Source organism: Vidua chalybeata, chromosome 4 (genome assembly GCF_026979565.1).
Source record: "Vidua chalybeata isolate OUT-0048 chromosome 4, bVidCha1 merged haplotype, whole genome shotgun sequence".
NCBI classification, from domain to species: Eukaryota; Metazoa; Chordata; class Aves; order Passeriformes; family Viduidae; genus Vidua; species Vidua chalybeata.
The window spans coordinates 39,311,576-39,328,671 of NC_071533.1; the positions used below are offsets into that span (position 1 = coordinate 39,311,576).

Below are 17,096 nucleotides of genomic sequence, written 5' to 3' on the forward strand. Positions count from 1 at the left end.
GGGAGACATACACTATGCAGACATAGTTTCTCAAAGGGTACAATTGACAGACTCAGAAAAACGCCAATAAATTAGCACTCATGGTTCAAAACCTCCTCTTAACATTCTACTAGGTAACTGCACAAACAAAATAGTTGCAAATACTTCTCTGGACATAAAAGGGGAAATTTCACTCCCCTTTCAAAGTACAGATCAACCACTATTTCCATTTGATATAGTATTTTTTATTAATAGCAACAAAGATAAAAAGAAGTTGCTAAGTTAATGAATAACATTTTAACTCAGCTGACAAAGCACAGAACACTCTCTAGAGGCCCAAAAGCATTAAAACACCTTAAGAACGATACCCTGAATAAACCTCTCCTGGATCTACATGTCAAATGTCTTTGTACAAACTATGTATTTTTAGAAGAGAAGTTTTAATGGTTTCACGATGGCCTGAATATTATGTTTGTTGTTACTTTTCTCATGTTGCCTTACAAACTATTCATTAACCTACAGTTAAAAAAAAAATCATTAAAAGATCTTAAAGTTATGGGAGGAATTACAATTTGACAATACTAGCATGACTACACATGTACAAGCCCATTTTAACATACTTTATCCAAGTACATAAAACTTTGATTCTGCTCTGTAACTCTTCTTGAAATGGTAACAGCTCCCCAGTGATCTCAAAGGAAATCAACAGGCTAAAATATTTTCCTTGCCAGTGGAAAAGGAGTCATAAAGAGTAACAGACAGAACAAAGGGCACTTAAGTATGAATCCTATTCTGGCCACAGGTCAGTCAATAGTCAGGGATTTAGTTCTACCTAAATGGCTTTGAAATGCCACAAAAATCATCCTATTTCTGCTGTCACAGAGCAACACCTTGTGAATAAATAATGAATCAAATTACTAGAAATTAATTCAAATTTTCATTCTCAATTCAGAAGATCTAATATTTGCCCCATTAATTCTATTCCTATATCCCCCCAATATTCCTATTAGGTCTACTAAACAAGAGCAGCAGCTTCTAAAACTGATTATCAACATGCATTTACTCAGGCATTATGGTGGGAAAAAATTGGTGAGAGTAGTAAACTGCATAGCTGTCTCAGCAAGACTTATGAGCAGTATTTTTCAATCACAAGCTCTACAATCTGCTCTACAGCAATGATACGTGTTACCTAAGACACAAGCATAATTTAAAACAACACATTTGTGCTATGCTATCTCCTGATTGCTTTTGCTTTATCAGGCCTGACCAGATCAATGCTGCATTCCCTTCCCAGCACAGCAGCATTCTTCCCCCTTTAACACAGTGAAGCCCAAGATCCTACTCATTCTTAGCTCATCACAGAATTATAACCTTAAAATATAACATTCTCTGGACATTTTTACTCAAATGCACCTAAGAGTTCCTGCCACATGCATTACAGACAACGGCAAAGAAGATGACACACAGCTTACAGGAAAACATGAGAGATATGCTTCCATATGACTTGGGAGGAACACCATTTGTTCCCTCATCATTTGAGAACGGATAAAGAACCTCATAGTTATTATATTGCTATTTACTAATAATTATGTTCTGCCGTCAGTTTAAACTTGTTCATAGACAAATCTTTGTAATCAGCCAGACACATAAGTTTACCAACTTTGATCACCAGTCACTATACACTTTGTATAGAGGATCAGTTTCTTTAATGATTAGTTTCACATCTAAGAAGCATCAGAATTAAGGTAAGAATTATACAGATTTAGCTAACTAATTTAAGAAACTACTGTCTTTAACACAAAGGTTATGTGTCATGGGTATCCTTGTGAGAACTACTAAATTAAGTTCAGTGCAGTGTCAGACAGATTGGCATATATTGGCCACAGCTGAGGTTTAATCTTACCAAGTTCACAGGGCACTGAAATGGGCTCTCTGGTGTCCTGGTTTTACCTGGGATAGAGCAGCTTTAAGGGAGTCCAGGTAAAAGGCAGCAACTCCTTAATTGTTCTATCTGTATCATCAAAGACCTGGCAATATCTCAAACCTAAGCAGCCTGGCAGGAGTATCCCTGTGCCTGTTCCCAGCCATGCACTCTCACTGCCTCTCACTCACCTACACAGGTGCCAGGATGGGAAAGCAGGAAGAAGGCCTCTTTCTTTCCCTTGCATGGGAATGATCCATTCACAGGTAACCAGAATGATACTGGATGTAGAGAAGGGGCCATAATACCATAACCAGCTCCCTGAAGTGGGAAAGGGACTCAAGGAGTTTTATACCTGAACCTTTGCTCTGCAGCCTTGTAGCTGCCCCCAGAGGGATGCTTGGACGAGAACTCAGAAACCAAGTGCTCTGCTCATGCCCAGGAGCAGCCCATCCCTCTCCCCTGACTGCCAAGAGCCTGCAGAAATCCACCTCTGAGATCACTTCCAGTCAGGACTTGTTAACTTAAAACTGGCTAAGTACAAGCTAAGAAATAATAAAATTTGCCTGATTTTAGTAACTTTGCACAGTTCTTCCTTTTAAAGTAGGCCTTCAGCATGGAATTGCTTTCTAGGTTAGTGAGCAGAAAACATTCAGTCTGTGCTGAATTTGACCCTCTGCCAGTAGGACTCGTCACCAGGAACAATCCAGCAATTTCCATTGAAATATTAACTATACTTCACGCAACTCCTCAATACGAAACATTTAGTATTGATTTCTTAATGCTAATACAATTTCTGGCACAGCACGTTATAGTTAGCATACCAGGGCTGCACACATCCTGCTTGCAAATATTTGGGAGCTTGACAACCATTTAATTAACTACAAAGATTACTATAATTGCCCATAAAATAATAACTTAAGTGGCTTTAAATGAAATAGAGATGTTTAAAAAATACCAGTTTATGTGAGGGCCTTTCTGGTTTGTAAGGGAATATTGTGAGTTAAGCCTTATTCTTTTCCACTGAATACTCTTCAGCCCTCTTCATTATGACAAGGAAACTATTTCACTCCTGTCATGATAGAATGATCTCCATAGCTTGTTGTTCATAACTGACTGCTGGAGATAGTTACTAGCTCTTGTTTAAAAAGGCTAGCACATATTTTGAGCAGACCTAGTGATAGAAAGCCAAACTCCCCTCACTCAGGGAAGCTCTAATTTGCCAGATTTTATCTTGTCTGTCCTGTGGCTCCGGGAAATCACACGAACTTTGTGGTTATAGTTAAGTCAACGAACTTCTTTGATGCACAGTAACAGCAAATATCTTGATCTACAAGATAATATAATACATTAACATCAATTACACACATAAATACTATTAGGCTGTTGAACAGAAGGTTTATTATGACTTCTTTAGGAAAGATCTGCTCAAAAAAAAAAAAAAAAAGCAAATATGCTTTTCCTAATTTTTTTGAAGACCACATCACTTACATAAAACATCTAGCATATGGCTCCTGTTAGCTCTGACTGATGCTTGTCTCAAGCAGCTTTCTTTTGAAATCAAATTACTAGCCTCAACTTTCATATGTTTGTGTTCCCAATTAAATGAAAACTGGAGCTCAGAGAGCAGTTTTCACCAGCTGACTGCATGTTTTGTTTAAATATAAGAAATATACGTGCATATATAGTTCCAGCTCTGTTTCTGCAATGTCTTTCCAAACCTCTCTCAAAATAATTAAAAAAAAAAAAAGTTTTCTAGACTTCTTGTATTAAGTGACATTCAATTTTAAAGAATGTCTAAGCACATAAGAAACAGTGAATGGGAATTGTACTCATTTATGCCTTGGGGATTTGTATTGCTAGCCTGGGGGAAAAATTATTTTTATTACTTAGAACAGAAGATAATGTAGCACATAAAATAAACACTTAGCTCTTACATAGCACTTTTCTTCAGTGGTTTTCAAACACTACGAAAAACTGGGAACAATAACTATCCTTAACATACAGATGAGAAATTGATGGTCTAACAGAGCTGGGAATAAAAATTCCCACATCCTGAACCCATATGAGCCAGAACTTTTCCTGTGCTAGTTTATCTAGTGTGTCTGTTCTCTGCAAGTCTGGGTAACTCCATTTTGAGAGAAAATGAGGCAGACTACATTCTGTACCATGTATCAGCAATTAACTATCAGCTACATACCCATCACAGACTTTTAATTAGTGATTCTACTGCTGGAAAGAAGTGACCTGGAAGTCAAACTCTTTGTCTCATGAACTTTGCATAAAGATTACTTGAAAAATCACCTCTTGATTTACAAATGAAACCAATTCAGTACAACCATTGTAAATGAATTAAAAGAAATTACAGTGCAAAAGCATACTATATTAGAATTTATACACCCTATTTCTCTGAAATAGGGAGGAGACCCTCTGATTTACACTCTGCATCCTGTAAAGTACAGGAAGTCAAAGCCCAGTTTCACTTCTTCAGATTCTCAACACCTTTTTAATATTTTGTTTCTTATGGCTCAAGACAACCTTTAAACATAATTTTTAGCCTGGTTTCCACAGAAAATGAGGCTTGCACAACCACAATCTGTGCATTTGTATGTGTCAGGGAGATTGAGCCTCATTAGACAAGAGTAATGATTCTAAAACAAGTGTTTGCTACACATTATATCTACACAGAGCTTCAGGCATAGCAACCTCCCACTAGATAGGACAGAATCCAGTCAAAAAACACTTGACAAGGGAAATCTGACTTCACTACTTTTGCTGCTTACAGAGCTACATTATTAATCAGAAAACATCAAGCTAGAGCACAGTAACTTCATGGCATCTCACGATTATAGTGGTGGTTGCAACAGAAACCCCCTACAAAAATTTTCTTGCCAACAGCCTGTTCTCATCAACACTTGCTTATGATTTTACCCTGGAAAGAACTACAGAAAGGTAATTTTCTAACAGAACTACTTGTAATGGGCAACGGAGGGCCTAGAATATTATAATGTTTTTCCAATAATACTGAAAGTAAAAAGTCTCTTCTAGGAAAAGTACATTTTCAGATTTACTTAATGAAGGGACAGATGCTGAAGAAGTTACATGTCTGGCCTGGGTTACCCCACAATTACCCCTTTTTGCCCCAAATCCCAACTTGACTGAATTATGCTAATTAAAGAATACTTTGTAAGTAGATGTAGCAAACCTATTCTGATGTAAATTCACAACAAGGATATATAATTGCCATTTTAAGTTAGACATTCCTATTTGACTGAACAAAAGGAGGGAAAAGGAAGAATATACAGATTTCTTTGGTATTAACCAGACTACTGTGAAGTACCTTGAATCTGCACTAGCATGCTTACACAGAAAAGATGACTTTTCACTGACAAAATCAGAAACAAATACAATTAGAAGAAATGTTGCTTGTGCTGTTTCCAGACATAGCCTAAACCCTCCTTTTAAGCTACATTTCCTGGAGTATTTTATGAAAAAAGCTGCAGGTTGTTTTTACTGGACAGATACACATATTAAGAGGACTGATAATAACAACAAAAAATACATTAAAGATTTTTCCATTTATTCCTGTTTAAGAGCAGCTTAAACAAAGGCTCAACAAATGCAGTAGTACATTCATTCACTAACCAGCAAGTTCCTTTGGCATCTCTGAAATGCACACCCACCAAAATAAATAATGAACACTTCCAAGAATGCGACCACTCCAAAACTACACAGCCTGAAGAAAACACATCAAACTTACTATAACCAATATAACAGACCTAAACAGAGTTCTAGTTCCTCACTAGTTATTAACTTCAACTGTGTAAATTGATCTTTTTAATCATTCAGACCCAGCTAAAATCATGATCTCCAGTTTCACCAAGTGGCACCAACTTTCAGAAACAGGTGCTAAATTACCCAGAGTCAGCAGACTCATCTTACATGCATTCATCCTGTGTATTTCCTGTGATTTAATTTTCCTTTTCTTTGTTCATGTCCTGTGGCCAGCTGCCTCCTGATCCGAAGTGATATCCCAGCACATGTTACAACTATGATCATAAAAAGTTTCTGCTGGAGCACGGAACTTTCCCAGAGGATTCAGCTGAGGAGATTTCTGTAGCGTTGCTTATCCTGGGAAAGAGGTATGGGGGGGACTGTGTTTTTTTAATATATTGTGTGCTTTAGAATGTGTTTCCCCAAACAATATTTTTCAAATGCATTTTTTAAAAAATGTCCATGTCTGTATTCCTGGCACACAATATGTTAAAAAAGGGGGACTTACCTGAACCCCTATGGTCTGGTTCCATGCTCCAGTACAGTATCCAGAGAAGCTGTGATGTAACAACAATGTGCATATTGGGGCTTTATATCACTGTGGAAGCTGGCTGAATGCAGCATAGTTCAGTGCCACAGGACCTGAAAGAAGAAAAACAAAACATGCTTTTAGGCATTAATATGCTGAACACCCACCTCTTAAAGCAGGAAATAGGGGCATACTGAAGAAAAAAATGCAGTTATCTATGCAGGTCCACTGAAAGGAACACTATTTCACACAATTCTCATATAAGCATGAGAAATAAATGGTTAAGAAATTACAAAGGAGGTGGAGAAGAATCTAAAAGGGACTACAAATATAACTCCTACACAGTGTTTTGAAAACATCTCTCTCTCTTTGCCCTGTTTCCATGGAATGGCTGAAATCACGTTCTGATACCACCCCCTGTTCCGAAGGCACTCACAGTCTTTGCAAAGCACCTCTCCACTGCAGTGCCTCAGGATTCTGCAGTGTCACTCCTCTTCTCCCTGGCTCTCTGCAAAGTGAAGTCATAGGAATGGATCAGCCAACCTGACTTCTCACTACCCTGCCCAGAATCCTTTGTGAACTGAAATGAGTCATCGCTCTGAAAAAATCCACAGCGCAATGTTCCAGGTTTCTCCCTGTGTCTGTGCTGGCTTCTTTGTCTTTGAAATGAAGTGCCTATGCTTCTGGAACAGTGCCCAGCTGCATTGTACAGGGTAACAAGCCAGCCTTCTCATTAAGTGGACAAGAAAGCTATTTACATGCATTTGCACAGACAAGTTAAAGCTTTAACCCTCTAGTCAAGATAAAAAAAAAAAATCACCCCTAACATATCTTCTTCTTGTAATGCACAACTCCCCCTATACACAGAAACATAAATGCACAGACATATGTGGGCATTCAGATACTTACACAGAGCAGTATTTTCTTTAACTATTCACTATTTTTCATGACACTTACCACTTTCAGGTCTATTCATTAAAAAGAAAGATTTACTCTCTTTTGTCAGTCCTGAAGAATGCTGCAGATTTAAATGTAACAAGCAGCTTTGCTGTACACTAGATCAAAGTTGTGCTGCTGTGAACCGTTAATCAAAAAATTAGAAGCAGTGGACAAGTTCTTGTAAGCTTATTTTTCATTATCCCATTCACCATTTGGGCTTAAAAAAAAGTCAGCCCTGAAACCATGCCAGACAGAAAATGTCAAACTGTTCCAAGTGCCGAGGGCCAGCAGAGCTGCTTCAGCTTCTGGTACCACTGACAAAGAAGGTAATGCTCAGAACGAGGTCACTGTGTCAGGATCTCATTCCCAGTGCTAGGTTTTCCTTTACTTGGTGAGGATATGCTAAGGTAAAGTATCAGGAAGACACAGAAGAAATAGGAATAGTGTATGAGATGAGAGACAGATGCTGTTGTTTCAGAGGAACATTTTTAGTTGTTGTGAGATTTTCTTTTAAAAGAAGGAAACACTTAAAATTGCCTTTACTGAAAAAGAACTATTTCTAGTCATGACCTAATCATCAAAATCAGACCACTGTGCCAAAATGGAGGTGCAAAAGGAAAAAGGAAGTTTTGCCACAAAGCACTTCATTAAAGGCTCCTACATTCCATGCATTCTGAAATTGTTTGAAGCAAAAAAGGCACATAATCCATAAAATTTTGAAACACAGCACTTTAGGACTCACCTGTGCTATGCTGGAACAGGCAGTTCTCCTATGTGTTTCACCAAATGAACACACCAGGTGCTTAGGACTGAATGAAATACAAAGGTCACTACCTCCCTGGCCCTACAACAACCCTGGCAATGAAAGTGTCCAACCAAGCCTAAAACAGGTCTGTATGTTTGAAGAGGACAAGTAAATAGCTTGGTTATACAGCTACAGTTTGTTATACTAATAAACATCACTTTTGGTTACAGGTTTGTGGTAGCTGTTATGCAGCAAAGCCATATAGCAGATTGATTTACAAGTGTAAGGTTAACAGCATGCTTTGCCACACTGGTAGTTACACCAGTAGCCATAGTCTCAGCATTAAAAGCTGGGGGCTTGCTATACACACAGTCAACATTTTTTGTGTTCCCTGAAAAGCTTCCTTCCAGGAAATCTTCCTTCAGCTTTTCAGAATTTTTGCCTTCCCTGGAACTACAGCATCAGCCACAACACCTCTAATGAATCCAACTTGACATGTACAACATTTTGGGTCCCCTAGGATTGTCCTTCAGAAACTCTAGTTGTCTACTAAGTACACACCCACTTTACAGCAACAAAACCCCTCCATGAAGAAAAATTTAAAAGTGAATTAGAACAAGCACTTATTGAAAGCAAAAACAACAGTTCCAATCTTCTTCCCCTTTTGTACTTGGCAACCGTCATGCAAAGCTAAATGGGCTCATCCATGCAGCACTGTTTTCACAGACATGCACAAGTTCTTGCTGCAGTAGTCTTGCAACTAACACCAAAGTTAAAACATTGGCAGAAGAAAGCTAAAGGTAATACTGCAGCCTAAATATCTTTTCTCTCTAGCAAATGTCTCTAGCACTTGAACCCATATTATATGCTCAGGAGCAATTCAAGTATTCTGAACTGACTACTATGACTACAAGCTTTTTCAGTGAGACAATTCCTCTTGTATGTGTGATGCCTATGGACACCTGGAATGCACCAAGCATACACAGACATCCTGTGTGCATGCACCTGGGCATTCCTTTACTCAAATTCATCGGTTTACAGCACCATTACATAGCCATTTAAGCAGTATTAACAGCAAAAAGTATCCAATACCTCAAGCATAGTGGAGAGCAAAAGTGAGAGACCAGCAGTAGGGAAAATATAAATTAGAAGGTTTAGAAGAGCTGAAGTTGATGGATAAACCAGTGCTGCCATCATCAGTGACGTTTCAGCAGTGTGGCCTCACAGGAGGAAGGCATAGCCAAAATACCACAGGCACTCCCCAACCAGGGCAGATACTCTGTTCCTCCATTCCACATTTCCCCCGCAGCATGACAGAGGTTGCTACTAAAACAAAAGCTGCCTTATTGAGAGTGCACAGTACAAACACACCACGTACTTCTCTCTGTATAACTCCATGCATGCATGTGCATCCAAATATACCAGTACGAAATACAGTATAGCCTAACATCAATCTTCATCACACACTGAGGAAGCAGATGATGTAAAAATCCAAACTTCTTTTTTTGCACACACTCCTTTGTCAAACTCTACATTAGCTTGCATATATCCTTCAGTCCTCCCAAGTTAGGGCCTGGGATTCCCCTGCTTTGCCACAGCCTTTTCCTGATCACTAGAGGGAAACTCAAGAGAAGGAAAGGAATATGCTAAAATGGGGACACACACACAGACCCACACATGTGATAACACATAAGAGAAAACAAAAAAGCTTAAAAAAGAACATGGTCAAAATAAGCCAAGAAAGTTATCAAGAGTGCAAGTCCGTCTCGCCTGTACCAGTTACCCAAATTTCAGAGGCTAAAATCAGCCATCAGTGCTCAGCAATTGTAGCTGCAGAGACCATAGTCATCTACCACAGGATCATAGAATATTCTGAGTTGGAAGGGACCCACAAGGATCATCAAGTCCAACACCAGTAAATAGCTCATAAAGAGACCAAACCTGCAACCTTAGTGTTATTAGAACCATGTTCCAACCAACTGAGCTAATTTCAGTGTTGGTCATCATGACCACCTCTACAAAAATGAACTTCACAAATCAGGAACAACCCAGACATGACACTAGGAACACAGCCCAGGAACCCTGTGGCCTCAGAAGAAACCAGATTAAGGAACGTCAGAAAGATACCAACTTACACTTCCATTTCTTTAGGAAATCTCTTAATACTAGAAATGTTGACATATCAGTGCTCCACTAACAACTTACTTGCAGTATGCTAATAAGTTCTGCTTGACTTACCTGAACAAATCTCCCAGTTCTTTAAGAAATCACAAGAGGAAACACGATCAGGTTATTAAGTTCACTAAAATCTCAACAAGTAATGCCCATCTGTTTCTGTGCTAATGTTGTCTAGGAGCTAAATATCCTTCTTTTTTTTTTTTTCTTACTCCTGCTGCTTACACCCCAGTTTATTAGTAGAGAACACATCTCCCCTCCTTCAGATCTCAGTCCACAGGCTTTTAAAAATCACCCTCTTCTAGTGTTCTTTTGTATGTCTGCACTTCCTGTCCCTTTAATCCTGTTAGAGGACTCATCTACATTTACTCTAACTTACGTAACTTTCCTTTAAAAGCAACAACCAGAATTCTGCACCATATTCTAGTGTTCCAGCTAACCTCCCACCTGCATCGGAAATTGGAATGTCCTTACTTTTAGTAGAAATACCCTGCTTTTTTCCCCACAGCCGTATTTTATTGGTGGCTCACTGTCATCCTACAACTGAGCAAGCAGTTCCAGTTAACCTTTTTATGCTGACTGCAAGTGAGTTTGAAGCAAATATTCCTAGGTTTGACTCCCAAGACCATGATCTTCAACAGCTCACTCTGTGGATATGATTAAGGATCTTTGATCATCCAATTCTTTTCAGCTGTTATCCATTTCTAAGCATCTCTGCTTACCACATTCTAAAAAAGAATCTCAAAACCTAAGATCAAAAACAAACAATGCTTTAAGTGTTACCTAATGCAGGACAGAATAATTATCCAGTGTGACATTTGCTAATACAACCACCCAGGAAACAGCATTTGAATGAAAACCTCAAGTCTTAAAGGGAGAACCAAGGCAACTAACACAACTCCCTCCTTCATAAAGCCCACTAGGTAAAATGATTGTGTCTTTTAAGAATTCAACTACTAAATGAGGCTTCTTTAAATTATAGCTCACTGGAAAGTATGTGATATTTTAATCCACACAGAAGAATTCTGTAACATATTTTGTCGCTAGGACAAAATGAGAAGGGAGGAGGGTTTGGGGCTTTTTCATAGAAATCTGCTACTATCAAATTAATTTGACTCATGTTAATGCTATATTGTAATCAACCACACCAACACCCCACCCCCTCAAAAACAAAGCCTGCCTGTTCTCTGGCAGCAAACAGCAAATGCAAGGAAAGATAGAAGCATTTAAAAAATCTGACACTAGAGGAGGTTTGGCAAGAGTAAGCAAATGAGAAACAAAAGAAACAAAACCCAACAAACAAAGATAAACCTAGATGTTTTCTTATAGAAATTTTAAAAACACAGATAAAAATACTCCTTTCCAAACATTGCTGAAAGCACAAAACACGGCTGTTGAAGGTCTTAACAACATGTTGTTCACTATCCTCTTCAGTTTAGCCAGTACACATGCAGTGTGGCTGGAGATGCTGCAGCAAACATTCAGCAAGAATCTAGTCAGCAGAAAAAATTCTTGAAAGGTGAAGAGATAATTAGCAACACGGCTCGAAGACATAGTGCACTCTCTCTCATTTATATTGACTGCTGTAACCATTAAAAGATTTTCAGCCCAAAGACAGTACTGCAGTGGTTACAGCTTTTCAAACCAATAGTGATGACTGGCAGATAACATCAGGTTAAAATAAGAACCTGCAACACTGAACACAAGTCCCATGGTACTGCAGCAGCCTTTAACAGTTCAGGTTTTCCTGGCTAGGAGAGAACTGATGAAAAGGCCAGGCATGGAATCAATTAAATTAGTGCCAAAGTGCTTTTAAAAAGAAAAGGTTATATGCTCCAAAGACTTAGCAGTTGAGAGTTTACTGGGTCAATTTTTTCCCTGTGGTCAAGAGCAGAGTTTTCAATATGGCTGGAGTACCTTTAAGAAGATGTACTTTAAAGTGAAATTGAAATATTTTACCCCTCAATACATGAAGAAGCTGTATTAGTATATTCTGTCCCTATGCTCTACCTGCATGAGGTAGATGCAATGACCCTTGCTTCCCACAGTGGTTCAAAATTCTTTCAAATTCTGTCCTTTGGTCTCACCTGTGTGGGGATTAGCTGTGAGGATGGGAACAAAGGAAATGCCATGGCACAACAGTTCAGCAACTCACCAAATCTGCTGCCTCCCTCATGCTCATCAATCATCTCACAGAGGAAGCATTAGAAATCCAACTGCACACATTACCACCAGTGTACACTGCACCTTAAAGGGAAATGCCCTCATTCCAGACAGAAACAGTTCTTTTGAGATCCTCAGGGACTGGCATATTTTGACTTTTTATCCCAATGAGTATAACTATCAGCAAATGCAGCAACCAAAACCTACCTCCCCAAATAAATGACAGTACCTGGAACCAGGGGTTCCCACAATTAAACAACTCACTGGATGAAATATTTCCTCCTGTCCATTTCACAAATCTTTTACTTTTGAATCTTACTGAGCACTTATTTATAGGAAGCAGTAAACTAAAACCTACAACAGATGTTTTACTACTGTCAAAACAGTAATACCTCTCTACCTGCTGCTCTATTTTTAAATGAAATTTCAGAAATCTGAAAATTGCCTTGTACATGAGCCATAAAACCAAACACAGTATCCAAAAGGATAAAATTACCAATTGCACAGAGCAACCTCTCTTGCATGATTTCTTACGTACCTCCTCATTTATAGTCGTAAGTTTAGACTTTTAATTACCACTCCTGACTCATCTAATGCATTCACCACTGACTCCAGCAACACGCAGAGACCATGCTCCTAAAAAAGCACAAAACTTAACAAATTTAAGCACTATTTTGTCAGTGCCCACTGCACTGCTTTATACTACAGTGCTGATGTCACTACTCTGCAGAATTGCTCAGCTGTTTCACTCAGCTGTCGCTAGTCCCTTCTGAAATCCTCCTCAGCAGCCTTAATGAACCTGAACAACTGTGATCTGACAGACAGGGTTACCACTTCATTATCCATTCCATCCTTCAGATTTTTTATATAGCTATTAAACACCAAACATTTGGTATTGATCCATGCTGCACAAAGCACCATTAACCATTTACAGGGTCCAGAAGTGGCCATCCTTCTTTTTTCTCCTCTCTATACTTGACAAGACTTTTCTTTTGGACTTTCACCAAGCATTTATAAAGCACTAGAGCGTGGAGTTCTTGTGCTCCCTGAGTGTCGCTATGACCCATTTTTCTGAAAGATGAGAACACATAAAAATAGTTGTCTCTTTGCCCTCTTATTCAGTATAGAGAGACCTAAACTAGGATATCAAGGCTAGATTCCTGAGATGATCTCAGGAGCTGATGATCTCACCTTCAACTGAACTAATCCAAAAGGCTAGCACAAGGGGAATCAAGATAAATTCTTCAATAGATTTCACAAGTAGCCACAGGACACAGTGGGAAAAAATAATGTATCAAAAATTGTTGAGATCAAAGCATAGAGGATATATTAACTCAAACTCTGAATTACTACATTTTATGTTGTAGCACGATAGTAATTTTCTAACACACATTAAAACAACAAAGTAATTCCTTACTCCTGCTCAGAAGAAAAAAGGCGTTATAGTTACCATCATATTCTTTCAACAAGCAATCTCCACAGGCAGTACTTTAACTCACCCAGATCTTACGGGCCTGAGGGCACCTCCTACTTAGGTAAAAAATGTCTCGGTCAGAACCAGAGCTTGAGAAGGCTCTCTGCTGTAAAAGCATTTCTGATAATCAGTAAACATGGCACTGCACATGGTGAAGGGGATGGTACATGCCCCTCTCTCACTTGGCCAGCTGCTTTGTGAGGCTGGAACTGCGGCACAGACCAGCTCTCAGAAACTTCTACAGGGGATGCAAGTAATTCTGAATGCACTTTTTGAAACCCCTGCTGCTCTTCCTATCTGACTAGCTACAAGCTTTAAAGAGTTGATATAGAGGCTACCTAAAAAAAAAACCCTAGGCTATAAAGATTGCAGAAGAAGAAAGGAGAGAAAAACAATATAACAAAGAGAGAACACAGGAAAGCTTAAAAGGAAATGTGAGGAAAGAGCTGATTTTTGTTTGATTCTAAAAGGAAACAATGCAGAATCTGAGACGTGACTTCTGAAAGAAGACTTGTTAAAACAATCTAAATGCTTAGCAGGGCTAAATGGAAGCAAAAATGATAACCAAATGGTAAGAAATAAAATTAGTACCTCCAGCTGGGGAAAAAATAAGGATCTACAGAATTGCTGGAATAAGCAAAGTGGGAATGGCCGCGTGTATAGTGAAGAAATAAGTGAACAAAGGACAGTTGTTTTGTGACAGCTGATCTGCATGTGCTTTGCATCTACTTGGTGCTTGCCTTTGTTTTGTTTTCTGGGCTGACCTCCACCCCCTCCACACAAAGGATTCAGTGAAAACCTCCACTCAAAGTCTCAATTAAAAGCCCGAAAGAACAAATGTATCTTGTGCTGCAGACCCAAGCCTGAGCTCAGGTGCCAACGACCCAGCAAAGGCAGCATGCCCAGCAGAGAACCAAGCTCCTGCCAAGAGTACCTACATATTATTATTACACTGCCTTGGAAAGAACCCTCCTCCCTTCCCAGTGTCTGGAACAGGCAGAATAGCTAAAAAGGAACATTTAGTTTTATATCCAAAAGGCTGCTTCTAAGCTTTTATGATGAAAGATCAAAGCTAGAGGAAGGGTGGGAGCTTACAGGACAGTCAAGAAAGTTAGAGTAAATTAGTAGTGTGCATGCTAATAAGACACACATACAACCACTAAGGGAGTCTGTTAATGGTTTGGGCAGTTTGAACAGAAACATGTGAAAGCAGTTCAGCATGTCATCACCAATACTGTCTTTAGAAGTGTTCTGCTGCTTTATGAGCAGCTCTTAAAAACACACACGCACTTGAAAATGTGAGGCTACCCAAAGGGTGCCATGCATGGTCTGCAAAGCCTATGCATAATGCGTGTGAATTTTTGCTTTAAACGGTGGTATTTCATTTCTGGTACTGCATTTAACTGAGTTATTCCAACATGGATTTGTTATGCAGTATCCAGTTTGATACATGCTCGGAACATAATCTGGAGAACATCTGTGTAACAGGGATAAGATGGAATCTCACCTCAGGGCTTTACTCTAAAAGACTAATTTACTGTCAGAACTATCTTGGTTTATTATAGGTAAACTGTCATTTACCTATGTAAGTAGCCATTTATTCTGGAGTAAGAGTGTTTTGTTTAACCTGATTTAGCTTGCACAACTTCCAGAAGTTTTATCAATGGGGTTGGTAGTACATGCACAATCCTGCTAAATTCATCTGCATGACCTTTTGTATCATGCATAAAAAGGTGAAAGTTAAAAATGGAATAAACAATAGTAAAAATAAAATAGTAATTTTGTTACAGGCAAGCATACGTCTTCCTGTTGTTCAATCATATGATCATGATGCATTCAAAAACCAAATATTTAAACAAAGGAATTAACTTTCTACTAGTATTTTTTTTCCTGGGTTCTGATAGCTTCAGTTTTCAAGACTACATAACCCTTGACATTAAGAGTTGCAAGTACTATTTCTGTAAAATCTTCCTGCTATGGAAAAAGGCAGAGATAGTAAAGGAGCCGAATGTGGCTTCTATTGCCATATGTTGTTTCTAATAGTTGCAGCTGGAGTTTCAAACCTGATGTGGATTTTCATTTCCCTTTATCTCCATTGAGTGCTGCTGTACTATCAGTACTTCTTAAAATCAAGACTTACTGAGAAGCCTAATTTTAGGCACTCATTTCTGGAACATGGCACAGAAGCTCACACTCAAATGTAAAAAGAATCCAGGCATGTAAGATATCTGGAAATACCTGGAAGTCTTAGACCCATCTCCTTCATACTTCAGTTTACAAACAAGAGCTTAAAAGTCTACTTTAGGGCATAGAGGTTTTGATGTGATTTACACATCTTTTGCCTTGCTCCTGACAAACATTTTTTGATAGAAGTTTTGATGTAGTTAGTGTTTCCAAGAAAAGTTTGGGGGTTACAAAATCATATTCTTAAGAGGTATGCAGAGTTCTTGCTTTTAGAGAGTATCATTCTGGTATTCTTCGCATCTTTGGAGACTGAGGACACCAAAGCCTAGTGTAACTTCCCAGTGACAGTTTTCTTCCTTATATTATAACTTCCTTCAAGGGCAAAAATTACCTTGAAAAGATAATCACCACATATTTTCCCCTCACACTCAGCCTCTGATTGTCTCATTCATCACCTAGCTAGACAGACATTATGCAATTCTGCTTGCCAGATACTGCTCCTTAGGAAGCACTTGCAGAATACCAAAAGGATATTAACTGCCCCCCAGGCCTCCAGAGTGGGTCATCTTCAACTGTGGCTTCCACCAATAGTGAAGTCACAGCGTTGGCTTTCTGCTACCACAGCATTCTCTGCAGCAACAGCCTATGAGGTCACAAATAAAGGATTATCACTTTGTTGCAGGATTAAGGGAACTAAGAAGCTGGTCTGTCAGGAGATGGGTTTTACTCCAAATAATGGGCATTAAGAGAATGCTGAAAATAAATGGGTTGTAAATTGTCTTTGTCTGGCATGCACCCTTTTTTCAATAATACTGTAAAATAAGGTATTGCTTTCATTAACAGCTCTTAAGTAACGGAATGAACTGCAGGCTACCTCCTGAGCTATTACATGGGAGATGAATTCTGAAACAACTTTCATACCTTTGGACTCCTTAGTCATTTGATTTTGTAAGTGTAGACATCAGTCAGACCATTCTCCTCAAGGGTCTGCTGGTTAGTTTATTCACAAGTGTTCAAAGCTAGTAATAAGTTTCAGAAAGTGACTAGAAAAAAATACAAAAGGAAGTCTGGAAATATCTGCTGGGGGAAGGAGGGATAAAAGGAAGAATGATACCAGATCACAACAGACTTACTACATTATTCACAGAAATCCTATGGCCAATGCATGCTTACAGATGCAGACTTTTCCCATATTTTTGAAGTAATTACCCAC

At 38.8% G+C, this 17,096-nt stretch overlaps 1 protein-coding gene across 14 annotated transcripts in view; it reads right to left on the reverse strand.

Annotated features, from left to right (window-relative positions):
• Positions 1 to 16,461, reverse strand: part of STOX2 (storkhead box 2) — a 40,648-nt gene extending 24,187 nt beyond the window's left edge. For 8 of the 14 annotated variants that reach the window (XR_008430511.1, XR_008430508.1, XR_008430512.1 and 5 more), the window contains exons 1-3: positions 16,275 to 16,455; positions 6,640 to 6,711; positions 6,183 to 6,316 (exon numbers count right to left, since the gene is read on the reverse strand). Coding sequence is in view for 8 of the 14 variants with exons in the window: in XM_053940679.1 (XP_053796654.1) it covers positions 6,183 to 6,255 (73 nt within the window). In the remaining 6 variants the exon portion in view is untranslated. Of the gene's footprint in view, positions 1 to 6,182; positions 6,317 to 6,639; positions 6,712 to 7,884; positions 7,954 to 10,125; positions 10,145 to 10,628; positions 10,710 to 16,274 lie in introns of those variants that run through there. The other 6 variants (XM_053940675.1, XM_053940676.1, XM_053940677.1 and 3 more) reach the window with 6 other exon arrangements.
• Positions 16,462 to 17,096: the final 635 nt, after the last annotated feature.